Here is a 27,291-nt window from a genome sequence, read left to right on the forward strand (position 1 = left end):
TCAGACAGATTATGGCCTTATTACAGCCATCCTTGTCCAGAGCTCAAAAAAGCCCACTGCTTCTCCTATTCATACTCTGATATACTGATCCTAGAGGATGCTGACTCAGAGAGAAATTAAAAGGACTTGAGTCAGTGTTGGAGGATGCAGAAGATTTCTACCCCCTACATTACCACTATATTGAAGAGGGAGGTGCACAGAATATGTTTGCTAATATTAAAAAGCTCATTGCCTCTGTTCTTGACATAGTGTAGGTTGATTGACTTCTATAATGCCAAGCCCATCTGATTCCCTTGTTATCAACAGATAGAATGTGCAGTCTATGACAATTGGGTAATTTCTGAGAGGATTTTGACTCTGTCAAATGTTTTTGCTGAATTCTATCCAGTGGAGAAATAGTTTACATAAAAGTGGGCTATTCCTGGGGTAGACCCTGTTATCTCTGTCCTAAACAAACATTTCACTGTACCTATTGAAGATTTTCCTTCTTTTAAAGATTCTGCTGACAGAAAAATTGAGACACTCTTAAAAGCACTCTTAAAAGCACTCTTTAAAGTAGTTGTACACCCTGTACAACCACTTTTACCTACAGGTAAGCCTATGTTAAGGCTTACCTGGAGGTTCTGGAAATATCTGCTAAACCTCCACGGTTTAGGAGATATTTACAATAAAGCCAAAGAGCAGATTGTGCCATTTCTAATGAGGTCATGTGGTGACTTGCGGCTCCCACGAGCATTTCTGGGTCTCAAATGTCCCAGACCTATCAGCTCAATCAAGAGTTTTAAAAAGGTACATGACAGAGCTCAAAACTCTACCATCTCACTGCTTTCTTCTTTCAAATCAACCAAAAATTGCTCAAGGACAGTAAGAATTGCAGAAGGCCATAGCCACCCTTTGTCACAGGGAGTCATTGTACCAGTACCAACACAGGGAAAGTTAAAGGGACTAGCACAGGGCAAACCTGTTCACATTTCCAAAACTCAACAGAGGAATCCATCCTATTCTGGACTTAAAATCCCTCAACAAACTCCTCACATTCCAAAGTTTCATATGGAATTTGCAATGTCAGTTGCCTGTCTGACACAACACATAGCATCTATGGACATCCAAGATGCTTACCTGTATGTACCAATATATCCACATCTATGATTTCTAAGCTTTCCAGCGGCAGATGACCATTTACAAATTTTGTCTCTGCCTTTGGGCCTGTCTTCGGGTTATTCACAAATATGTTAGCATCCTTGCTTGTCCTTTTCAGAGAATCCAAGTAACAGGCTATCTAGACAGCCTGCTCTTGAAGGATTCTTCTCAACTCTTAGCAAATGTACAAAACACAATCAAGCTACTTCAGGCTTGGTGATCAAGTCTGCTCTCCAGCCCTTTCTACACCTAGCAACCACTTGGGTCTGATTCTGGATACATCCCAGGCAAAAGCCTTTCTTCCAGAAAAGAACATTCTTTCCTTAGGAGCTCATGCTTGACATGTGGTCTTCCTAGCCTCCATGTAGCAAAGAAAAAACAAATTTCCTCTGTTTGTATCTAGGGTCAGGGAACCTCTAGCTCTGACCTTAGATGCTCTACCTATCCTCTAGTCTCAGTTCAGGCTAATCTTTGCCTTCCCTCCACTAAGCATTCAACCTACCTCACCTGCTCCACAAAATACAGTAAGAGAGGGAGACAGTGATTTTCCTAGCACCAAATTGGCCCAGAAGAACCTGGCATGTTTTGAATGACATGGCTGCTGAAACACAGGTTCTAAGGGATAGATGGGTTTCTAAGCATGTTATTCCTACCTTGTAAAGGCAATAAAAGCTACTTCCAGAAAGATCTATTAGCATGCCTGGTACTCTTAATTCACTTGGTGTGAGAATAGTCAATTCAGTCTTAAAATTACTCTGTCCCTTGCGTTCTAGTTGTCATACAAACAGGTCTTGACTAATATCTAGCTCTCAGCACCCTCAAAGGACAGGTTTTTGCCACATGCATACTTTTCTTTTGCATATCCTTTGCATTTTCCTATAAAAACCTTTATTCAAGATATTTCCTGCAACCAGTGCTTTCTTGGGACCTCTGCTTGCAAAAACCACCCTTTGAACCCATCAGGATATCCCTTTGGAGATTATTGCAAGCAAAGTAGCCTTTTTTGTTGTTTTAACATCTGTCAGATGTGCTTCTGAATGGGTGGCCCTTTCCTGTAAGGAGCCTTCCCTTATACTTCACAACAACAAGATTGTATTGCTCCCAAGACCATCTTTTCTTCCAAAGATGGCTTCAGCATTCCATCTCAATGAGATTGTTGTGCCCTGTTCCCAGACATCCAAAGGAAGTCTTTCTACATAGCCTGGACATTGTCAGATCCATTAGATTGTACTTAAAATCTGCTGCTTATATTAGACAAACCGATTCCCTGCTTGCTCTTTCTGTGGGATCTCACAAGTTTCACCCTGCTTCAGAACCCACCATTGCACGGTAGAAAGCAAATTTAAATTCAAATGCAAATAGAGTCATAGAAAAGTGACAGCAGAAAAAAGACTGAGTAGTCTACTTATTCTGCCTGATTTTTTTTTAAATACATTTTTCATATATTTTTTGAGTATAGATCTATGTTTTTCCCTAGCATGTTTTAAGCCATTTACTGTTGCCTGGCATACTGCCTCTGCTGCAAGTTTATTGCAAGCATCAACTACCCTTTTCAGTAAAATAATACTTTCTAAGATTAGCTTAGAACTTTCCTCCAGTTAGTTTAAGGTCATGTCCCTGTGTTCTAGATTTTGGTTTCGGATTGAAAAACTACCCTACTGAACCTTATTCATCTCCTTGATGTCACAAAAACTGCAGGTATTCCAAAAATTTCCATCCTTTACCTAAATACCCACCGCTGTGCCTAGACAAAGCCTACTCCCTCAACTAGAGCTGCCACTTGAAAAAATGTAAAGTGCAAATCCTATTTTACCTTTTAAAACTAAAATCAGAAAAAAGGAAAAATAGTGGCGCTTAACTATAAATTATAACTAATTCCAAGAAACATGACAACAATTAAATGGTATGAACAACATGTGTGAGAACAACAATTGTATCACCCTGTGATAAGTGAACCAAATAAATGTGTCACAGAACAAACAAAATTAAGATAAAGTTCATGAGAGTGTCCAAAAGTATCCTTTGAAGTAATGTCTCTTCTTATTCCATCCACCTCACCAAAGTGATCAGTGATTCCACTCCCTTAAGAAATTCACTCTATGACTCACAATGACTAAAATTTCGTATCAGGCTTAAGCGCTTATCACCCAAACAGTAAGTAGTGAACCATTTTTTAGTTTTAAAAGGTAAAATACGATTTGCATCTCCTTGATGTATTTAAAGGTTTCAGTCATGTCTCCATTTTCCCTTTTTTCCTCCAGACTGTATATATTAGGTTCCTGAAGTTGCTCTCGATATGTTTTATCCCCCAGATCTTTCACCATTTTTACCCGTCTCTGCGCTCATTCTATCTGATCAATATGTTTTTGTAAGTGTCAGAAACCATGAAATCAGACCGAGATAGAAGTACACTTAAATCACACTTGTTTAATAATAAAAGTAAAAAGAAAAAACCGTAATGGATAGTCAGCCAAGCCAGAAGTCAGGGATCAAAGTAGTGGAACAGCAAGAAGGATCTGAAGCCAGAAGGGATGTCAGCAAAGCTGAACACCGAGCCAAGCCAGAAGTCAGGGATCAAAGTAGTGGAACAGCAAGAAGGTTCTGGAGCCAGAAGGGATGTCAGCAAAGCAGGAACACAGGAGATAGTTTCTTGTGATGTGACCAAGGCGAAGGCAGGGCTCCTCTGGATGGCTTAAGTAGGCAGGACTGACAAGCAGGATCAGCAACAGCTGAGTGACTGGAGAGAGATGGGACCTGGCAATTAGCTGACAGCTGAGCGGCCAGCTCAGAGAAAGAAGGGCTGAGCCCAGCCCTGACAGTACCCCCTCCTCAATAACCCCTCCCCCTCGGATGACCACCAGGCTTGAGGGCAAAATGTCTATGGAAATCACGATGGAGGACAGGGGCATGTATGTCCAAGGATGAGACCCAAGAGCGTTCCTCTGGGCCGTACTCTTTCCAGTGCACCAGGTACTGTATAATAGAGGTAATACTTGACGTGGATGCCTGCACAGAGACTGGTGCAGCAGTAGGCACGGCCTGCAACTCAGGGTGTACCGGAGCAGCTACAGTGGGAGATTCCAGGTGAGCCGTGCGACTCAGGACAGGAGCATTTGTAAGGCTATGGCAAACTGATCCATGTGGTGATCTTGCTCATCCAATCTGGAAAAAATATTACCAACAAGTGGATTGACTGCATCTTCTGAATTCATGGCCTTCGCCTACTGTCAGAAACCATGAAATCAAACCGAGACAGAAGTACACTTGTTTACTAATAAAAGTCAAAAGAACAAATGTAGTCAAAACATAGCTAAAGTTCAGTAACCGTAACGGATAGTCAGCCAAGCCAGAAGTCAGGGCCCAAAGTAGTGGAACAGCAAGCAGGATCTGGAGCCAGAAGGGATGTCAGCAAAGCCAGTCTTAAAACAAGAACGCCAGAGATAGTTTCTTGTGATGTGACCAAGGCGAAGGCAGAGCTCCTTTGGACTGGACGGCTTAAGTAGGCAGGACTGATGAGCAGGATCATCAACAGATGAGTGACTGTGGAGAGAGATGGGAGCTGGCAATTAGCCGATAGCTGAGCGGCCAGCTCAGAGAAGGAAGGGCTGAACCCAGCCCTGACAGTAAGTGAGGTCTATTCTCATGAACTGGATACAGTATTCTAAATGAGGTCTCACTAAAGATCTACAGTATATAGGGGAAACAGGACCTCTTTCCCCTGCTGGTGATCCCACCAATAATGCATCCTATAATTCTATTTGCTTTTCCCACTGCCTAGTCACACTGTTTGCTCATTTTGCAATCATCTGAAATAAGTACCCCCAAATCTTTTTCCTCTGTAGTGCTGGCCAACACTCTACCCCCAATATTGTACTTTTTCAAAGGATTCATTTCCCTAGGTGCATTATTTTACATTTAGAAAACTCCAGTTTCCACTGCTTTGTCCAATTTATGTCAATTCATGTTCCATGTTACAGACACCTTCAGGTATATCAACCCTTTTACACACCTTTGTATCATCAGCAAAAAAGACATACCTTGTCCAACAAACCTTTAGTTATATCACTTACATATAGATTAAATAGAACATGACCTAGTACAGAGCCTTGTGGTACACCACTAGTGGCAGCTGAGTTCCCTCCCCACCATTGCAGTTGTCAGAGTGACAATGCAGCAGCCGCTGAGCTTTGTACCTAAGTGGACAGATACTGATGGGGATTCAGAGACCCTCATTTCCCTTTAGGTTGGCCTGCTTTTGGCTATAGGATCTGACCACTGTCTGCTGTCAGTCATGAGGAGAGTCCCTCAGCTCCACCATCATTCTTTGCCCACACTCAGCATCACTGGTTACTGGAAGCCTGTTGACTGTGAAGCTGACAACACCCTTAAAAACCAGTGACGGGTGGGGTGCAGAGGGAGTGGAGAAGGTAAATATGCTGCCCTGCTACACAGCATACAGGAAAAGGCACTCCATCTCTGTATGCCAATTACCTTGTTTCATTATTTACAAACTGGAGGTAATCTGTTTTTAAATTGGTGCAGCCTTAGATCTACCTGAATCTATGGCTAGTTTTGGCAAAGCAGGGTTTATTTGAAACTGGCACAGAACTTTTTAAATGGCCATACCACCAAAAAAGTCAGGTAAATGTTTTTTTTTTAATCCCCCCCAATATTTCCATGTCTGTGTTTGCAAATAAAGGACCTTATAATTGAAAGAATCTTAGTGAAGTATCTTGATCTATTGCCTGTTTTAACCAATCACATGCTTCCCTTCTTACCTCTAGTGCAATCTGGGGGAAGAAGTTAAGCTTCTTATTGGTTGATATGGGCTACTAAAATTGTTCTAACCAATTGTTCTAACCTGTTTTAACCAATCACATGCTTCCCTTCTTACCTCTAGTGCAATCTGGGGGAAGAAGTTAAGCTTCTTATTGGTTGATACGGGCTACTAAAATTGTTCTTCATTAAGAAAGTTTTGACTATAAGTCCTGGTGTTTCTTATGAGTATGGTAGATTCTCAGTATGAAAATTCTAGGCCAGAAAAGCTCTTTGGCACAAAGTGCAAAGATATATACAGTTCCTACTAGCGCTACAAACTATTAGTCATGTGCATTGGCATGTACAACCTGAAAAATATATAGTAAACTAAGCTCCAGTGCAGCTACCAACCACTGGAAAAATGGATATCAGGATACAGAAAACAAAAAGCAGCGCATGATGAAAATCGCATGAAAACGTATTAGTCTTTAGATAAGTAACATGATGAATTTATTGCAATAAGAATCAAATATAAAAAGTTGCAGCAACAGTCAATAGTAGTATAGATACTTGTAGATGGTTGCAGAACAGTCATAAAAGCATATAGCTTTACTGGTATAAATAATAAATGATACCACTGCTGAGTCCAGATGAGAGGGGGTTAACATCAACCAATCGGCTTCGGGGTGGACCGTGGAGAGGGCTGTCACAACTCTAAATAGATGTTATGAAAATCCCAGTATGACAGGGGGGAGGATGGTGTCTCAAATCTCATAGCTGCCAGATGAAAGCGCTCAGCCTACAAACACACGTACAGGCACAGTAAGGAGGATCCTCAGATGGGCGCTGTGGGACGTGGGGTGATGCTCCTATGAGGATGCTGTGTAACTGAGCTGAGCTGTGTAGGCTAGACAGCGACAACCGCAAGGGGGAAGGAAGCCAAAAAAGCAGAGCAGGCAGACTAGGAGCCAGACGCACTGGGTGATGTCAGTGTTACCACAGAAACAAAGGGAAGCTGGAAACAACGGGAACTCATCAGTAATCAGCAGTGGAACATCATAGGCTCAGGGGAAGCCATAACTACATGTTTAATGCTTCAGCGCTTTATCAAAACTTTGTGACTCTTATGCCGCGTACACACGTAGCGGACTATCCAGTGGACTTAGTCTGGCGGACTTCCCGCCGGACTGTCCACCGGACTTTCCGAACGGGCTACTTGCCCACACATGGCACTTTTTCAGCGGACTAATACGGCGTACTAAGTCCGCCGTATCCACCGTACTTTTGAAATGAACGGACTCGCCCACACACGCAGAGGAAAGTCCGCTCATTTCGAGCGCGTCTGCAGGTAGACAGGGCCCGCGAAGGAGACGTCGCTGGCCCCGCCACCTGGTATGGACTTAAAGGGGTCCCCCCCAGGTCCACATCAGACCAGATCAGAACAGAAGGCGGCAACGACAGCAGCGACAGAAGACCGGTGTTGGGGTTCCCCTTTAAGTCTATACCAGGCGGCGGGGCCAGCGACGTCTCCTTCGCGGGCCCCGCCTCCCTGGAGACCCGCTCGAAATGAGCGGACTTTTCTCCGGGCGGGAAAAGTCCGCTCATTTCTAAAGTACGGCGGACTGGCATACACACGGCTGGATTGTCCGCCGAAATGCGAGTCCGACTGACAGAATTTTGGAAAAACCGAAATTCTAAGTCCGCCGTACTGTCGGGTCAAAAAAGTATGCCGGAGGCTACACACGGGGGGATTGTTTGGCGGACTTGAGTTTGCCGGACTTTTCCACCGGATTGTTTGATCGTGTGTACGCGGCATTAGAGTCTTGGTGTCATACTACTGGCTTTGCCAATTGGTAATGGCCCCAGAAATTTGGCACCATCAAATGGGAAGCCAGTCAACCACAGGGGGACCCTTAGCAACCTCTGGAGAAACCCTGGGGTTTCATGAAAGCCTGCTGGAGAATGATTACATGAAACATTAAAGTGTATGACCCAGTATTACCCATATCCAATATTAACCCCCCTCCACTTCTTACCTCATCTTTTTACAGCAGCTAAAATTACTGAGTTTTGAGTTGGCAGTGCGAAGTACAGTACATCATCAAATGTAATACAGTTATTACCCCTTCTCAGATCTATTATTCGCAAGTCATAAATTAGCATATTAAGAGTAATGCCCCATACACACGATCAGAAATTCTGCCAGCAAAAGTCGGATGTGAGCTTTTGGTCAGAAATTCCAACCGTGTGTATGCTCCATTGGACTTTTGCTGGCAGAATTCTAGCCAGCAAAAGATTGTGAGCAGTTTCTCTATTTTTCGGATGGAAAAAGTTCCTATTACAAATTGCATTAGTCTGTATGCAATTTGGACGTGCAAAAAAATCACGCATGCTCGGAAACAAATCGACACGGATTGACGGTCAAAAGATCAGAGAACTTTTGTGTGACCGTGTGTATGCAAGGCAAGCTTGAGCCGAATTCCGTCGGAAAAACCATCCAAGTTTTTTCTGACAGAATTTCTGTTCGTGTGTATGGGGCATTAGAATATTTAAAGGACATGTTTCACTATTTTCAAGCATTCTATAGAAGGTTTCACAAATCTGCTTATCAGAAACAAAGAACAAATAGAACCACAGGTTTTTAATAATATTTAAAAGAAAACTCACTAATAATTTCACCTAAAAGTTATGAAGAGGAATAGAAACACAGATAATATGTCAGGAGAACCAGGGTTTATAAACCAGATTTGCTAATTTCTTGTAATTATAAATTAACTGTATAACCCTTGATATTGTAAACTGATATTCTGATTTACTAATGAAATGCATTGTGAACAGGTGCTAGTCTTGAAGAGATCATACTCAAAGAATTCAAAGAATTGTCTGATGGAGACATTAAAGTAGCCATTACAACTATGCACATGTCTTTGGAGGTAAGGCACGGAAATATATATTTTTCACCGTTTTGCTTATGTGAACAGTGTTATATGAGAATTTTATACTTACACTTTTATTTTGTTATCATACTGATATAAATAGGTAAACCTTTTAAATTTAGTCTTCAGTATTATGTATATTTATTTTTGCATAATGTTATACAATATTGTTGGATTTTAAATCAATCTGTCAGTTAATTTGTTTTGAATACACTAATGGTTTTAGACACGTGTATATAATGGATTTTGGATATTGTATGTGTAATGGAATCATGCATAATGAATAAATTCACAAAATTATTGGTGTTTAAAACCATGTCCAGTACTTTTGAGTACTGGGTAGTAAGAAGGTCTAATTTTTAATCTTGAACTTTTTATTTATTTTTTATTTATTTTTTTACAGACAGGTAGAACACTAATAAATGGTAGATGCTGTGTAAACTGGAGCCTCAATCTTGCTATTTCCTATGTAGCGCTAACCTCTCTCGGGGACTCTGGAAATAATCCAGGTCTCCCTTACCTGTTCAGAAATTGCCAGCACAAAATGCCAGCTCTAGAACATATCAGCAAATCTTAGGATTAGACTAGCAGTGTATTTTTTAAGATTTATAGTAGTTGAAAAAAGGCAGGGATGAGGGTGCAGGATACCCTTTAACACTCACAGTTATATGAGGACATCTTCCTTAAAGTGGATGTAAACCCGAAATTGTATTTTTTATTTTTTTGATGTCATAATGTAGAGTATAAGATTTCCTATCATTTGAGCCCAGTCTTGCCACAAAGAGTTAATCCAGCTCTGAGCAATCCTCTTTTAGGCCTCATGCACACGAGACGCAGATGAAACCTCTGTTAAAAAAAAGCTGAAACGCGCGTTTAGAAACGCGTGTTTTGCCGCGTTTGCATGCCGTGTTTAGACGCGTTTAGACGCGTTTAGACGCGTTTGCGTTTAAACGCGTTTATAAAGATAACATCATGTAGACCCTCCCCAAGCTCTCAAAGCATTTTTTTTAACTATTTCTGCTATTTTGATCAGAGTGAGCAGCAGCAGCATAGAGAGCAGTTGTACACTTGCATTTGCCGTGTCACTTGCCACGGCACCTGCCACAAGTTGTGGATTGTCCACTTGCCACGTCACTTGCCACAAGTTGGGGATTGTCCACTTGCCACATCACCTGCCACGTCACCTGCCACAAATTGTGGATTGTCCACTTGCCACGTCACTTGCCACATCACCTGCCACGTCACTTGCCACGAGATGTGGATTGTCCACTTTCCACGTCATCTGCCATGCCACCTGCCACAAGATGTGGATTGTCCACTTGCCACGTCACCAGCCACATCACCTGCCACAAGTTGTGGATTGTCCACTTGCCACGTGACTTGCCACATCACCTGCCACGTCACTTGCCACATCACCTGCCACAAGTTGTGGATTATCTACTTGCCGCGTCACTTGCCACATCACCTGCCACGTCACTTGCCACGTCACCTGCCACAAGTTGTGGATTGTTCACTTACAACGTCACCTGCCACGTCACCTGCCACAAGTTGTGGATTGTCCACTTGCCACGTCACTTGCCACAAGCTGTGGATTGTCCACTTGCCACATCACTTGCCACGTCACCTGCCACGTCACTTGCCACGTCACCTGCCACAAGTTGTGGATTGTCCACTTGCCACGTCACTTGCCACAAGCTGTGGATTGTCCACTTGCCACATCACTTGCCACGTCACCTGCCACGTCACTTGCCACGTCACCTGCCACAAGTTTTGGATTGTCCACTTGCCACGTCACTTGCCACGTCAGCTGCCACGTCACTTGCCACGAGATGTGGATTGTCCACTTTCCACGTCATCTGCCATGCCACCTGCCACAAGCTGTGGATTGTTCACTTGCCACAAGCTGTGGATTGTCCACTTGCCACATCACTTGCCACGTCACCTGCCACGTCACTTGCCACGTCACCTGCCACAAGTTTTGGATTGTCCACTTGCCACGTCACTTGCCACGTCAGCTGCCACGTCACTTGCCACGAGATGTGGATTGTCCACTTTCCACGTCATCTGCCATGCCACCTGCCACAAGCTGTGGATTGTCCACTTGCCACGTCACCAGCCACATCACCTGCCACAAGTTGTGGATTGTCCACTTGCCACGTGACTTGCCACATCACCTGCCACGTCACTTGCCACATCACCTGCCACAAGTTGTGGATTGTCTACTTGCCGCGTCACTTGCCACATCACCTGCCACGTCACTTGCCACGTCACCTGCCACAAGTTGTGGATTGTTCACTTGCCACGTCACCTGCCACGTCACCTGCCACAAGTTGTGGATTGTCCACTTGCCACGTCACTTGCCACAAGCTGTGGATTGTCCACTTGCCACATCACTTGCCACGACACCTGCCACGTCACCTGCCACAAGTTTTGGATTGTCCACTTGCCATGTCACTTGCCACGTCAGCTGCCACGTCACTTGCCACATCACCTGCCACGTCACCTGCCACAAGTTGTGGATTGTCCACTTGCCACGTCACTTGCCACATCACCTGCCACGTCACTTGCCACGAGATGTGGATTGTCCACTTTCCACGTCATCTGCCATGCCACCTGCCACAAGCTGTGGATTGTCCACTTGCCACGTCACCAGCCACATCACCTGCCACAAGTTGTGGATTGTCCACTTGCCACGTGACTTGCCACATCACCTGCCACGTCACTTGCCACATCACCTGCCACAAGTTGTGGATTGTCTACTTGCCGCGTCACTTGCCACATCACCTGCCACGTCACTTGCCACGTCACCTGCCACAAGTTGTGGATTGTTCACTTGCCACGTCACCTGCCACGTCACCTGCCACAAGTTGTGGATTGTCCACTTGCCACGTCACTTGCCACAAGCTGTGGATTGTCCACTTGCCACATCACTTGCCACGTCACCTGCCACGTCACTTGCCACGTCACCTGCCACAAGTTGTGGATTGTCCACTTGCCACGTCACTTGCCACAAGCTGTGGATTGTCCACTTGCCACATCACTTGCCACGTCACCTGCCACGTCACTTGCCACGTCACCTGCCACAAGTTTTGGATTGTCCACTTGCCACGTCACTTGCCACGTCAGCTGCCATGTCACTTGCCACGAGATGTGGATTGTCCACTTTCCACGTCATCTGCCATGCCACCTGCCACAAGCCTTGGATTGTTCACTTGCCACAAGCTGTGGATTGTCCACTTGCCACATCACTTGCCACGTCACCTGCCACGTCACTTGCCACGTCACCTGCCACAAGTTTTGGATTGTCCACTTGCCACGTCACTTGCCACGTCAGCTGCCACGTCACTTGCCACGAGATGTGGATTGTCCACTTTCCACGTCATCTGCCATGCCACCTGCCACAAGCTGTGGATTGTCCACTTGCCACGTCACCAGCCACATCACCTGCCACAAGTTGTGGATTGTCCACTTGCCACGTGACTTGCCACATCACCTGCCACGTCACTTGCCACATCACCTGCCACAAGTTGTGGATTGTCTACTTGCCGCGTCACTTGCCACATCACCTGCCACGTCACTTGCCACGTCACCTGCCACAAGTTGTGGATTGTTCACTTGCCACATCACCTGCCACGTCACCTGCCACAAGTTGTGGATTGTCCACTTGCCACGTCACTTGCCACAAGCTGTGGATTGTCCACTTGCCACATCACTTGCCACGACACCTGCCACGTCACCTGCCACAAGTTTTGGATTGTCCACTTGCCATGTCACTTGCCACGTCAGCTGCCACGTCACTTGCCACATCACCTGCCACGTCACCTGCCACAAGTTGTGGATTGTCCACTTGCCACGTCACTTGCCACATCACCTGCCACGTCACTTGCCACAAGATGTGGATTGTCCACTTTCCACGTCACCTGCCATGCCATCTGCCACAAGTTGTGGATTGTCCACTTACCACGTCACCAGCCACATCACCTGCCACAAGTTGTGGATTGTCCACTTGCCACACCACTTTCCACGTCACCTGCCACGTCACCTGCCACAAGATGTGGATTGTCCACTTGCCACGTCACCAGCCACATCACCTGCCACAAGTTGTGGATTGTCCACTTGCCACGTCCCTTGCCACGTCCCCTGCCACGTCACCTGCCACAAGTGGATTGTCCACTTGCCACATCACTTGCCACATCACCTGCCACAAGTTGTGGATTGTCCACTCGCCACGTCACTTGCCACATCACCTGCCACAAGTGGATTGTCCACTTGCCACGTCACTTGCCACGTCCCCTGCCACAAGTGGATTGTCCACTTGCCACGTCACTTGCCACGTCACCTGCCACAAGTTATGGATTGTCCACTTGCCACGTCACATGCCAGTCACCTGCCACAAGTTGTTGATTTTCCACTTGCCACGTCACCTGCCAAGTCACTTGCCGCGTCACCTGCCAGGTCACTTGCCACGTCACCTGCCACAAGTTGTGGATTGTCCACTTTCCACGTCACTTGCCACTTCACCTGCCACGTCACTTGCCACAAGTTGTGGATTGTCCACTTGCCACATCACTTGCCACCTGCCATGTCACTTGCCACAAGTTGTGGATTGTCCACTTGCCACGTCACTTGCCACAAGTTGTGGATTGTCCACTTGCAATTGCAATTGTTTAAAATATTTTTCTAATGGTTTTTCATTATTTGCAATCATTTTTGAGATTTTTAATGTAAAAAAAAAGGTCACCTTTAAAAACGCATATAAACGCAAACGCCGCTAAACGCGGGTGCCGCGTTTAGCCGCGTTTAGCCGCGTTTTGCGTCTGAAACGCAGAAATTTTTGTTTCTGAACGCATTTTTTTGCTTCTGGAAAAACGAGATTAAACGCAACTGCATATAAACGGAAAAAAACGAGACTGTGTGCATGGACACATAGGATAACATTGAATGAGTTCAGGTGCAGTTGAAAAAACTGTCCAACTGCATCTGAACGCGCGTTTAACTGCGTCTCGTGTGCATGAGGCCTTATTGTTCAGTGAGATAAATCTTAACAAAGAGAAAAACTTTGTCAAATCCTCCCCCTTGCTGTGAATGACAGGTGATTTACATATCTCGTGCACTACTCTAAGCCCTTGTACACATGGTCGGATCCGTTGGATTTTGTCCGACGGATTTTGTCCGACGGATTGTGTTCGAAACTGTTGCATACACACGATCGGACGAAGTTGTCGGAAAATCCGATTGTTCAGAACGTGATGACGTTATTTCATTACGACGGGACTACGTTCACTAGTAGCCAATAGCTTTGGTGTAGGAATTTGATCTGAGCATGCGTGGCACTTTGTCCGATCAAAATTCTCTACACATGACCGGAGTATGTCTGATCGGACCAGTTTGTCGGAAAATATTTCCAACAAGTTGGAAAATTGGGTCCGACGGAAACAGTCCGATGCATACCACACACAGTCAGATTATCTGACAAAACGGTCCGATAGGACACATTCCGTCGGAAACTCCGATCGTGTGTACAAGGGCTAAGAGACATGGATTATTTTTTAATTCCCTCCCACTCCTTTCTTCTGCTGCTCTGCCAGGATTGGCTGTTCCATACCTCAGCATGATTTGGCATGCTGAAGTCAAGTGGGGACTTTTCTGTGTTTTGACTGGATGTTAGTGATCATAGCAGAAGTTCAGTGTAAGAAATACACAGGAGAAAATGAATGTTGATAAGGGGAGTGTAGAGGTGGGTGGGGAGTTACTGACATCACAACTCCACTCACTGAGCCCTGGAAAACAGACCCACCTACAAAATCTGCAGTTTTTTGGGTCTCATAGCAGACAGAGGGGAGACATTTGACAGATAAGTATACATGTAGGGGGCATGTATATCCTTCTAGATAACCAATATTGCGGTAGTTTAGAAAGGATGAGAGTGGGTTTACATCCACTTTAAAGATCATGGTTCCAGTAGTAACAGAAAAACAGCCAACAATCTGAAGCTCTGTAAGAGCAATCCCAGTACACAGCAACTTCTGATTTCTACCCTCAAAAAGCACTTCCAACTTGAAGCTTCAGCTGAAAAGCCAGCACCCCACTTCTTTAACCACTTCAGCCCCAGAAGAATTTACCCCGTTCCTGACAAGAGCACTTTTTGCGATTCGGCAATGCGCCGCTTTAACTGACAATTGCGCAGTCGTGCGACGTGGCTCCCAAACAAAATTGATGTTCTTTTTTTCCCACAAGTAGATCTGTCTTTTGGTGGTATTTGATCACCCCTGCATTTTTTTTTTTTTTTGCACTATAAACAAAAAAGCATCAATTTTGAAAAAAACACATTATTTTTTACATTTTGCTATAATAAATACCCCCAAAAAATATATAAATTTTTTTTATTTTTCCCTCAGTTTAGGCCAATATGTATTCTTCTACATATTTTTGGTAACAAAATCGCAATAAATGATTATTGATTGGTTTGCGCAAAAGTTATAGCATTTACAAAATAGGGGATAGCTTTATGGCATTTTTATTAATATTTTTTTTTTACTAGTAATGGTGGTGATCAGCGATTTTTATCATGACTGTGGCATTATGGCGGACACATCGGACATTTTTGACACATTTTTAGGACCATTGTCATTTATGCAGCAATCTATACAAATGCACTGATTCCTGTGTAAATGACACTGGCAGTGAAGGGGTTAACCACTAGGGGGCAGTGTAGGGGTTAAGTGTGCCTTGGGGAGTGTTTCTAACTGTGGGGGGGTGTGGCTACGTGTGACACATCACTGATCTCTGCTCCTGATCACAGGGAGCAGAGATCAGTGACACTGTCACTAGGCAGAACAGAGAGATGCTGGTTTACATTAGCATCTCCCCGTTCTTCCTCTCTGTGAGACGATTGCGGGTATCCCTGTGGCTATCGAGTCCATGGGACCTGCGACCCCAATCATGGAGCTTGCCGCGGGCATGCCCACAGGCCTCCTCTTAAAGCGACATGTACAGGTACATTAGTTTGCCTGTACGAGCCCTTCTGCCACAGTATAGCTGCGTGAGGCAGTCGGCAAGTGGTTAACCAAGCTGCCACAGGTAGTTTCCTCCAACAAGTTCTATTTACTCCAGGCTCCTTGCTGCCCTCAGCTGAGCATATGCTAAAGCCGAACAGCCACAGCTTTTCAGTAACATACACTGCCTCCTTGGGGGAGGGAGCTCTGTATAGACTCTCCCAAACATTGATTTTCTTCCCAGACCCATTTTCTGGGCCCACCTCCCATGGATTAGCTGAGGTCAGATAAATATTTATAACCCAGTGGCTAACCCTCCTACTCCATTTCTAAAAGCTTCTTCCAAAGGCTGGCAGGAACAATCAACCAACAGGTTTATGAAGACTTGACCAGACCTAGAAAATACATTTCTGTTCAACTGGATATAGCTGAGCCAAAAACGACCGGATTTATGGGTGTATAACACGCGTCAGCATATAACACGCACCCCAAGTTTAGGAGGGAATTTAAAAGAAAAAAACTTTTAGGAGGGAAGTTTAAGGAAAAAAACATACATTTAAATACCCATCAATGCAGCCTCATTTGCAGCCTTGCATTGCAGCCTTGTCAGTAATTTGCAGCCTTGTCAGTCATTTGCAGCCTTGCATTGCAGCCTTCCATTGCAGCCTTGTCAGTTGATTGCAGCCTTGTCAGTCGTTTGCAGGCTTGTCAGTGTCTTTGCCATTTTAAAAATGGCGCCGCCGAGATACACAGGACATCCACTCTGTATCTCGGAGGAGCTCGTTCTCGGCAGCTTTCGGGTATTTTCGGCCGCGCGGCTTTCCGAAAGTGGCCGAAAATAGCCGAGAAGGGACGAAAATAGCCGAGAACGGCCGAATATACCCGAGAACGGCCGAAAATACCTGAAAGCTGCCGAGAGCGACAGAGAAGGTTAGGAACGGTGGGGGATCAGCGTGTAACACGCACTCCCGATTTCCTCCTGAGGGGGAAAAACTTGTGTGTTATACGCCAATAAATACGGTAAATGTATCCAGCCTAGGGCAGTGCTCTACACCTATGACATTAGTGCTGAAGATGTCTAGTTTTTCATCCCCTCGTTCTTCTTCATAGACATTAAAATGTGTGCTCTGTGCATCCCAACCTGCATGTTAATGGAAATTCCCAGAGTTTTTTTAGGTTATAGAAATAAGTGATTTTTGTACCAAATAACTTTCTTGAGTATCTGGCCGGTCTTGAATTGTATCTAAACCCAAAACCAAAAATGTAATATTTTGTCCTTAATCACAACGCTTAAGCCATCAACCACAAATTATACCAAATAATACTAAATTACTAAATTATAAATTATAAAATTATAATGTCTCATATAGTGCATAATCCATATAGTGCAGCTTTAAAGAGAAAGTCCGTTCCTGAATAACACCCTTCAAGTGCTGCTTGCAGCGATCATTTATCTTGTGCAATACTGTCCAAAAGAGTGCTCAGTGCAAATTGTGCAAACCAAATTCTATTAATCATAAATTTCTCTTCAAAAAGTGCTCTTGTTTTCAGCAATAAGCCACCCACACATATGAGAACTCACCAGACAGAATTGACCTCCTTCTAGAGTGGGTCAATCAGCGCTTTCCTCCAAGGAGTTAATCATCCAAGGTAACAGCGCTCCTTCCTCTCACCATGGTCAGGGATTTTGTAAAATCAGAGGAGAAAAAGGGCTTGAATAGTGTAAAAAAAAAGTTTTTATTTAAGCAACTGACATATACAAATAAAAAAAAACATAAGCTATCATGTGCATTCCGCCCTGCACCCCGGTTATGTAGAGTTTTTATCATACAACACTGGCTTCACATTAACATGCGCAAGCCCTGTTTGTAGTTTTGATGACTCAGGCCTCTCACCACATCCGGGTGTCTTCAGCGGCCAGCTTTCCTTACTGTAACCCTGCATAACCAGGGTGCAGGGCGGAATGCATAGTTAAATATGAGCATGATAGCTTATGGATTTTAAAATTTGTATATGTCTGTCGCCTAAATAAAAAAGGTTTTTTACACTATTCAAGCCCTTTATCTCCTCTGATTTTATTAAATCTCTGACTGTGGTGAGAAGAAAGAGTGGTGTTACCTTGGATGATCAACCCCAGACTAACCTACTCTAGCAGGGGGTCAATTCTGTCTGGTGAGTTCTCATATGTTCTCATATGCCTTATTGCTGAAAATGAGACCACTTTTTGAAGAGCAATTTATGATCAATAGAATTGGATTTTCACAATTTGCACGGAACACTTTTTTTTGGACAGTATTGCACAAGATAAATGATAGCTGCAAGCAGCACTTGAAGGATGTTAGTCATGAATGGACTTTCTCTTTAAATCTGCACTATATGGATTTTGCACTATGCGGGACATTATAATTTTATAATTTAGTATTTGGTATAATTTTGGTTGATGGTTTAGGTGCTGTGATTAAGGATGACATTTTATGCAAACACATTAGGTGTTACACACAGCAGCTGACATTTTTGGTCATCGAGTTAATATTTTTTTGGTCAAGTGTTTAATAGGTATTCAAAAATATCATATATTCCAGCTTACCATTCCATTTATATATGGACTGCACTAGTTACTTTTTTCAGGCTTATTTCTTTTGTTTTCACCTGGTGACCCTCCCAATAACAAACTTCCAGCCTTAGGGTAACAGTGCTCATTCATTGTACTGTATCTATGAAGGGTCACCATTTTCACCCTGGATTACCCTCCTTATTTGGGCTACAAACACCTCTTTATCTCCTCATATACATTAGATAGGAGGTGTTCTGTGGTTTATAGAGGATAATTGGGAAAGCTGATAACATATTTAAGATATCAGTTCAGTGCACATAAGGTTACAAAGTGGAATTCTGCCAAGATCAACAGATATTTTTCTGTACTTGCAGAAAATTTACTTAGCCTGAAATAAGAAACCAAATGCAGCCAGCACATCTAAGGCCTGGTAAGCTAAAATATATTGATTTTTTTTTGCTCTCTGGATATTCTTTGTTATACTACAGCAGATTTGTACACATACAGTGTGTTGTTATGTGACAGGATTTAATTGGAACGAAAGGTAGAAAGGGTAAAAATACACAAGCTTTGCCCTCAACATGCACCCCAAGTTACAGTTATTGTAAACTTTTGTCAAAAAAACCTACCATAACATATCACCATGGTAAATCCAAAAGGCAGCATGCTCATTTCAGTCTTAAGGAGTGTTTTTTCATTTTGACATCATGATGCCCCAGTGAAAAGAACCAGTTTGTATAAATTATTAGAGTAGAAGTAAAATTGAGTCACATCCTAGTGTGAGGGAACTGGTGTGCCATTGCTATTTGCAATCTCAAAAATGTTGAATGTCATTGCTCAAGCTTATATGAGCATTTGCTATGCACATAAAAACAGAGTTTTCAGTGTGTTTGTAGGAACCTATGGAGTCATAGGTATTTTTGTAACAATTATGCAACTTTGTATGAATTTGTAAAAATTTTGTATCCCCCCTGGGTAAGGTCAGGGGTGATCAGGTACAGCACCCCCTGCAACTCTGTTTTCAAAAATTAATAATGAGCTATTGATTCATGGTATCCACAATTGATCCCTTCTGCAAAGGGATTTGCTCAGTCATAATTGCACCCCACAGGCTTTTTTAGTGATGTTACTGGATTTCTCCTGTAGTCACAATGTATCTAAACCCCAAAACGGAAAAATTTAATATATTGCAGCTTACCAGACTTTTTCTTTAATTCTCACCTGGTAATAACACACTTCCTGTCCTCGGGTGAGTTTATTAATTCACCGTACTGTATTATGGAAGAGCAGCATTGCTAACTTAGGATGATTTTCTAATTTGGACTACAAACATCTCCTTCTCTCCTCATCTCCATTTAAAATTCACTGTACACAAAAGTAACAAGGACACTGGAATTCTGTCAAGGTCAACAGTTATTTTTCTATACTTAAAGAAAGAAAATGATTTCAACCAACACAGCTAAGCTGCTGTATGCTCATTTTTTGTTCTTGGGTCTATGTATAAAAATGTTATATACTATGTTTATATGGTACTAAAGAGAATTTTTGTATTACATTTATCAAAAAACATTTTTTATAAGGAGCCTCCAATAAGAGAGGATTTGCCTTTCTAGAAAATATTTGCAGTATAGGTTGCAGTGACAATAAGAATGGTGATGACTTACACTATGACCCTGTGTGCTTTGTCATACTAAAAATGGTTCAATTATAACCAGTTTTTTTTCTGGAAAGTCTGCACAAGGGGCTAATAATACAGGCGGCACAGACAAACAACTGCAAAGCCTTTCTATAATCCCCCAACTGTCAGAATAATTAATGATGCAGATATTTGAGGAAGGCACATCTTCCTGCAAGCCTTACCATGAACGGGTTGATGTTTGTAGATAAAGCATTGTTAATTGGCATTTGGGCCCCTATAGAAAACTCTTCCAACCTGTATGCTGATGCAGGCCTCAGGTGGTTTACTTAAACTTCTGCAGATCTTAGCTTCCTGAGGAGCTTTGGTGTGTCTCACTATGCTAATATTATTTTACCTGCTAAAAAAATCAAAGAGCTGTTTCCTGTATATTAATACACTCAAAGTCATGGGAAATGAAGGTAAAACATTATTATAATATATGCAGAATGCTAAGACGTAGAATGTGGTTGCTAAAATGGGCAATATAATTTGAGAGAAAGAACTTCATTTAACTTAAAATGCTTTATATGAAAACAGCCCTTCTAATAAAATTTTCTATGCACATAAGTCTTGCACTTCCCACGGTGTATGTTTATTGTTACCTAGATCAGTGGTCATGAACCCTGTCCTCAGGGCCCACTAACAGGCCAGGTTTGCAAGATAACTAATATACATCACAGGTGATATCATTTTCTGCTCAGTGATTGCAGTATTGTAGTCTGCATCTCCTCAAGATAATACATAAAACCTGGCCTGTTAGTGGGTCCTGAGGACAGGGTTGATGACCACTGACCTAGATATCATTTTCCCAGTGATGTACATCCTGAAAGGCGTTCTAGGCACACTGGCAACTATTTTTGTTGGAGCACAATTTCCCTTTCACAGCATGTTGCATATAAAATTTTAGCACCTTTCTTTTCTGTTTATCAGTTTAATTTGTCACATGTGCAGTATAATATTTATATCCTGATAAATGTTTGGGAGGGTGCAGGTTGCAATTCCCTACAGAGCTATGTCAACAAAAAGTGGGGTTCAGGGAGAATGTTGAATATAATTTCTTGATTTTGTACCATCCAACCTACTGTAACTCTGTATAAGTCAGTCATCACACTGTATGACCAGTTTGGTGTTGCAAAGGACATGGATTCATTTCCAGCAGCAAGGATTTGCATATTAAAGCACTCTGGATTGCTGGTTCTCTTAAAGTAGTTGTAAATCTCAGACATGAAATATGAACAAAGCATATACCTCTATAATGGGTATTTTAAATTAAAAGCACTAGGTGTCATTTCTGACTGCTGCTTTGTTTCTCTGCTGTCAGCTGCTTTTTTCTCTGCTATCAGCATGAATCACTTCTGACATCAAGAGAAAAATGGTGACAGGGGAGGGAGCTCCAACTGATTGTCAGACTTATATTTGCTCCTGTGTGCTGTGTGAATTCATCTATATCCTGACACATCTGTGAATGTGAATGTGTCTCTTCCCTCCATCTTTCAGACTTCTCACTGAGCTCTATGCAGTGTAATTTCAGCTCTCTGCCCCCTTTTTTCTGAACTCCCAGGCAAGCTTATTATTTCAGCACTTTAGATGTAGCGAAGAGAAGACTGCAGAAAGACAAATGCAACCTATATAGGAGGATTTGTTTCATCTCTGTGTATCCCCTGAGGATAATTCCTACACTGGGTATATGTAAGGGTACAGGCTTTAAGCTATGTTTTTGATTTTGTCTGTTACTGTTGAGGAGGTTCTAGTAATTAGTGTGAGAAGGACCATTACTGAATTATAAATATTTGCCTGCCACAACCAGTCCCTGAGGTTGTTGCTCAGAGGAATACTTTGGGGAAATGATAAATCTTTTTGGTACCTTTCCATTGTGTATTTAAACTCCTGGATTTCTGCCTGGAGAGGATGACTATCTAGAGAGTTCTCTAATTGGGCCTTATCTTAGTGATGGCATTTGCTGGAGGCCAAGCACTTTAGGTACCCTTCTGCAGTCTATATTTGGGATCTGACTACTCCTACAGGGTCATAGGTCTGTCTAAAAAGAGAAATACAAAGGTGCCTTTAAATTTGGTCTTTAAGCAATTTATTCAATAAAAAAAGGGTGTAAATTCCTCTCACATTTCATAGGATAAAAACAGGCAATTGTCAGTCCTTGTCTGGTGAGGTAAGGATCAACCCTCATGAGCACTGATCCTTACCTTACGAGACAAGGACTAACAAGTGCCTGTTTTTATCCTACAAAAGGTGAGTAGAATTACACCCCCTTTAAATTGCTTACAGTCCACACTTAGCCCTTGTACACACGGTCGGAGATTCCGACAACCAAATCCGTCGGAGTAATTCAGACGGATTAATTCCGGAAGAGGTCCAGAAGTGATGTTGCATACACACGGTCGGACTAAGTTGTCGGAAAATCCGATTGAACATAACGTGATGACGTTATTTCGTTACAACGGGACTACGTTCAGGCTAGTAGCCAATAGCTTTGGCCTAGGAATTTGATCTGAGCATGCGTGGCACTTTGTCCGTCGGAGTAGGCTACACATGATCGGAGTATGTCCAATAGGAGCATTTTGTTGGAAAATTTTACCGGCAAGTTGGAAAACTTGGTCCGTCGGATATTCCGACGGAAACAGTCCGATGCAGACCACACACAGTCAGAATATCCGACAAAACGGTCCGATAGGAAACATTCCGTCGGAATCTCCGACCGTGTGTTCAAGGGAGTAGAGGTGCCTTTGTATCTCTCTTTTTTTGATGCTTACTGGAGACCACTTCTGCTCCCAACAAGAGGCTCACCCTGACGTGTTGACCTGCGTTTCCATCATCAGATGGACTTGTATTTATTACTCCATAGACTTTTCTAGTAGTTATTTGTGGACTCTAGATACAGATAGCTTTACAGCACTAAAGGTCATTGTATTGCACCATATTCTGTTATATTGTATCATAGATCTGTCTGGCTGCTCTCATAGCAATTACAAAGAGAGTGCACTTAAAGCGCCTATTACTGGAATACTTGTCTTATTTTTGTACCCTTTTTGGCTATCCTGCACATTCAAACATTATTTATAGATCTGAGCTCAGCAATAAATGTGAAAAAGATTGACTGGTGTTCAATAAATTTTTTACCTTACCATGACAATGAGGGGGGCATTGAATCATACCTAGTATTTTTGCCTACATGGTTTGCTTTAAGCTTTAATTTGTCTTTGCTCTTCTTGCTCACAATGATATTGGTGTTTGCAACTGAAGGCAGCTGCCAGTTAACAGCATAAAAACACGATAGGCAAAAAAATTAAAAAAATTAAACAATTTCAGCCAGCTGTTGACAATTTTGTAACATCGGGTTTGTTGGGATACTGCAGGGTCCATGATTAGATTGTTACCAGGTCATGCTCACAGGTGTTGAGTGTGATTGCCTGCCTTATTCAGGAGAAAGTTTCTGTGCCACAACTTATCATAGGACTTTGAAATATGTGTGGCTGCATCTGTGTTACAAGGCAGTGATGTACTATGGCTGCTTGAAGGAGCATGGATATAAGGCAGAAAAAAAATGGTTGGTTTATTCCTATTGGTGTGCATTTTTACCCACATTTATTTCCATTTTAAGATGGCTCTAACTTCTTATATACCTTATGCTAATAAAATGTGTGAATTTTTTTTACAGAAATAGATCAATGATACTATGTACCTATATATTGATTTGTGTTGGTATATTTGTGAAGTGCTGTCTTTCTGTCATCTTTCTTCTTATTTCTTACATTGGCAGCAAAAATACTGGATAATATAAACTACTCTAAGCCCTTGTACACACGGTCGGAGATTCCGTCGGAATGTTTCCTATCGGAGCGTTTTGTCGGATATTCCGACTGTGTGTGGTCTGCATCGGACTGTTTCCATCGGAATATCCGTCGGACCAACTTTTCCAACTTGATGGAAATATTTTTTGACAAAATGCTCCAATCGGACATACTCCGATCATGTGTAGCCTACACCGACGGACAAAGTGCCACGCATGCTCAGATCAAATTCCTAGACCAAAGCTATTGGCTACTAGCCTGAATGTAGTCCTGTCCTAACGAAATAACGTCATCACGTTATGTACAATCGGATTTTCCGACAACTTAGTCAGACCGTGTGTATGCAACATCACTTCCGGACCTCTTCCGGAATTAATCCGTCAGAATAACTCAGACGGATTTGGTTGTCGGAATCTCCGACCGTGTGTACAAGGGCTTAGACATCAAAGTTCAAGCAGATTATAAATGCTTAAAGTTTGTCAAATAAATGGTTTCTTTTTACAAATGTAGTATCACTGAATGTGTAAGTAATTCTGTTTGATTGAAAATAGAGTTTTCTGCCTTTTGTATAGCATTTCAGCAGAAGCTTCCCGTTGTGAGAAGTTAGGGTATATAAAATAAATGATGTATGGAGCTGTTGGAATGCGACTTTACTTGGCTACCTTATATCTAAGGAACATTAAACATAGGGCTCTCGTTTAGCAAATAAATAACCATCCATTTCAATAGCTTCAGACCCCGGACTTTTGTGCATATTCTGCAAAGATATTGAGAGGCCATTAGGGATTTAACATAAAATGTATTGCCAAGGGGCTTCTTGTAGTCCTAGTCTTTCTGCCACATGGTGTGTTACTAATGTGCATAAATGGGCTTAAATGAATGTGTTGTCTATGTTGCATTTGAAATATGTATATATTTATATATTATTTTCTAATTGTGTTTAAAAACAAAACATTAAATGTATAACTTTATTGGGTTGAAAATTTAAAGTATACACATAAATCAACTTCAATTAACTTAAAAAAAATCAGCAATCCACTAGCTATGACAAGGAAATACTTATTACCTACAGTTAAAATATGGCATGGCTGCTTGTTTTACCACAATAAAATCATTTACAGTGGATTCATTAACATTAGTATACATGTTTACATTTAATACCACTTTCCCTACATTTATTTTGCAACTTGTTTTAAATAACTATTAGTAATTAACAGTTCGACTTGTTAACTAGTGCATCTTTTTCGCATTGAGGATGAATTCAAACTTTCTGAGTTACTAGGCTGCTTTACCAGAGAATGGCAACAATTACTTTAAGAACATTTTAAGCAATAGCATTAGCCAGTGTATTCCATCGAGCAACAAATATAAAAGAACAAAGGCTAAATCTGGGTGGCTAAATATAAGTATAAAAAGGCAGATTAAAGTGTTACTAAACCCAGTAATATAAAAATAGTTATTCTGCCCCCCCCCCCCCCCCCCCACAGTGCCCACAGCTTATAAATCTTCTTTTTACATTAAAACACTGCAACTATATACCTTTTCGGCTGATCTGTGTACCACTATCACATATAAACTGCAGGGCCTGCCTGAGTGCTGAGTGTTTAGGTAGGAGGGGATTTCCACTAAAGCCTGTGTCCTCGTGCTGTTATGGGATCAAGATGTGACATCCCACCCACTGTGTTATTTTTTAGTTACTGGGCATGGAGGAGGAGGGAGGGACTGGGCTGTCATTTAGGATCTGTGTACATGCCCACATGTGTAATGTCAATATCATGTGACCCTGCAGGAGGGGGGAGATATGTCCATACATGATCAGAGAGTCTTTTTTACATATTGCAGAGGATTAACCCCTTAAGTTGCACAGTGGATATAACAAGCATGCTATTCTGCATATACAGACAGATTTTACTGTTGTGGGTTTAGTAACACTGTCCTTTAGAAAATATAAAGCCGAGGGAACACCGTCAACATTCCAGCACTACAAAGAATGCAATAAGAAATGGAAGAGTGCCATCAGGGTAGCAAAAATAGACAATGAGAGACGCATAGCTATTAAATAAATTCTTCTTCTCAGTTTTTACTATGGAAAAGGAGGGGCATAATAAACAAGACCGTATTGCTAGCAACACAGCAAGGAGTGTGCCCTTGTGGTTAACAGAAGCCAGTGTTCTAAAAAGACAGGAGCGACTTAATGTGAGCCTAGCACCAGGACCAAATGTCCTCAAAGAACGTTATACCATCAAACCATTATGCTATCCAGTTCTGGTTTCTGGTCCGCAGAAGGGATGTGCTGGAACTGGAGAGAGTTCAGAGTAGAGCAACAAAGCTAATTAGAGGGCTGAAGGATCTCAATTTTGAGTAACATTTATGATCATTAAACATACTCTCCCTGGAGAAGAGACACTTAAAAGGAGATATGATAGTGATACACTGTACATATATCTTAATAGTGATTCTAACACAGGGAGGAAACTATTCAGTCTCAGGTCACTCAAGACATGTGGCAATTCGATGAAGTTGAGTGAGAAGCAGTTCAACCTTAAATGGCTTAAAGTTTTTTTTTCTACTGTTATGCCTTGTACACACGATCGGACTTCCCAACGGAAAATGTACGATTGGACTGTGTTGTCAGAAATTCCAATTGTGTGTGGGTTCCATTGGATCTTTTCTGTCAGAATTTCCAACACACAAAGTTTGAGATCTGGATCTAAAATTGAAATTCGTGTGTAAACAATTCTGACGCACAAAGTGCCACGCATGCTCAGAATAAATTACGAGATAAAAGCTATTGGCTACTGGCCTCTTTATAGTCCTGTCGTACGTGGTTTACCTCACCTCTTTCTGAACGATCGGATTTTCTGACAACTTTTTGTGACATTGTGTATGCAAGACAAGTTTGGGCCAAAATCCGTTGGAAAAAAATCTGACGTTTGTGCAGGGCATTAGAGCGGTAAGGATGTGGAACTGCCTTCCACAATCTGTGGTTTCAGCTAATGTCGCTAATTCAAAAAAATATTAAATGGGCGTCATACTAAACACAATATACAGGGATATGGGAAGTGGTAGAGACATAATATACTCCCCCACACCCCCCACACACACAAGTTGAACTGGATGGACTGATGTGTTTATTAAGCCTAACCAAATGTGTAACTATGCATTACAGCAAACGTGTAAAATAGGGTTTTGTAGCTGCCTTCAGGAAATTGTACACTGGAAAACAAGAGCTGTTAGTACAACCTAGTATAACCCCTCCTATTGTCAGAATTCCTCAGTTTTGGTTGTTGTATAGTATTCTCTAGTGTTGCTAGAGAACATATGTCTTCTCTCTGCTCTCAGAGAAGCAAACTATCCCTTTTTTCTTCCACTGGCTCACTCTCTCCCACCATCTGCTTAACAGCTACAGCACTCTGATCCTCTG

The 27,291-nt window shown here is 42.4% G+C and overlaps 1 protein-coding gene across 4 annotated transcripts in view; it reads left to right on the forward strand.

Annotated features, from left to right (window-relative positions):
* PRUNE2 (prune homolog 2 with BCH domain) overlaps positions 1-27,291 on the forward strand; it is a 483,266-nt gene that overhangs the window by 157,634 nt on the left and 298,341 nt on the right. For all 4 annotated transcript variants that reach the window (XM_077474900.1, XM_077474897.1, XM_077474898.1 and 1 more), the window contains exon 6: positions 8,737-8,831. In XM_077474900.1, coding sequence (XP_077331026.1) covers positions 8,737-8,831 — 95 coding nt within the window. The remainder of the gene's footprint in view (positions 1-8,736; positions 8,832-27,291) is intronic.

Source organism: Lithobates pipiens, unplaced genomic scaffold (assembly GCF_037356315.1).
Source record: "Lithobates pipiens isolate NorthernLeopardFrog02 unplaced genomic scaffold, aLitPip1_a1.2 Scaffold_13, whole genome shotgun sequence".
NCBI lineage: Eukaryota > Metazoa > Chordata > Amphibia > Anura > Ranidae > Lithobates > Lithobates pipiens.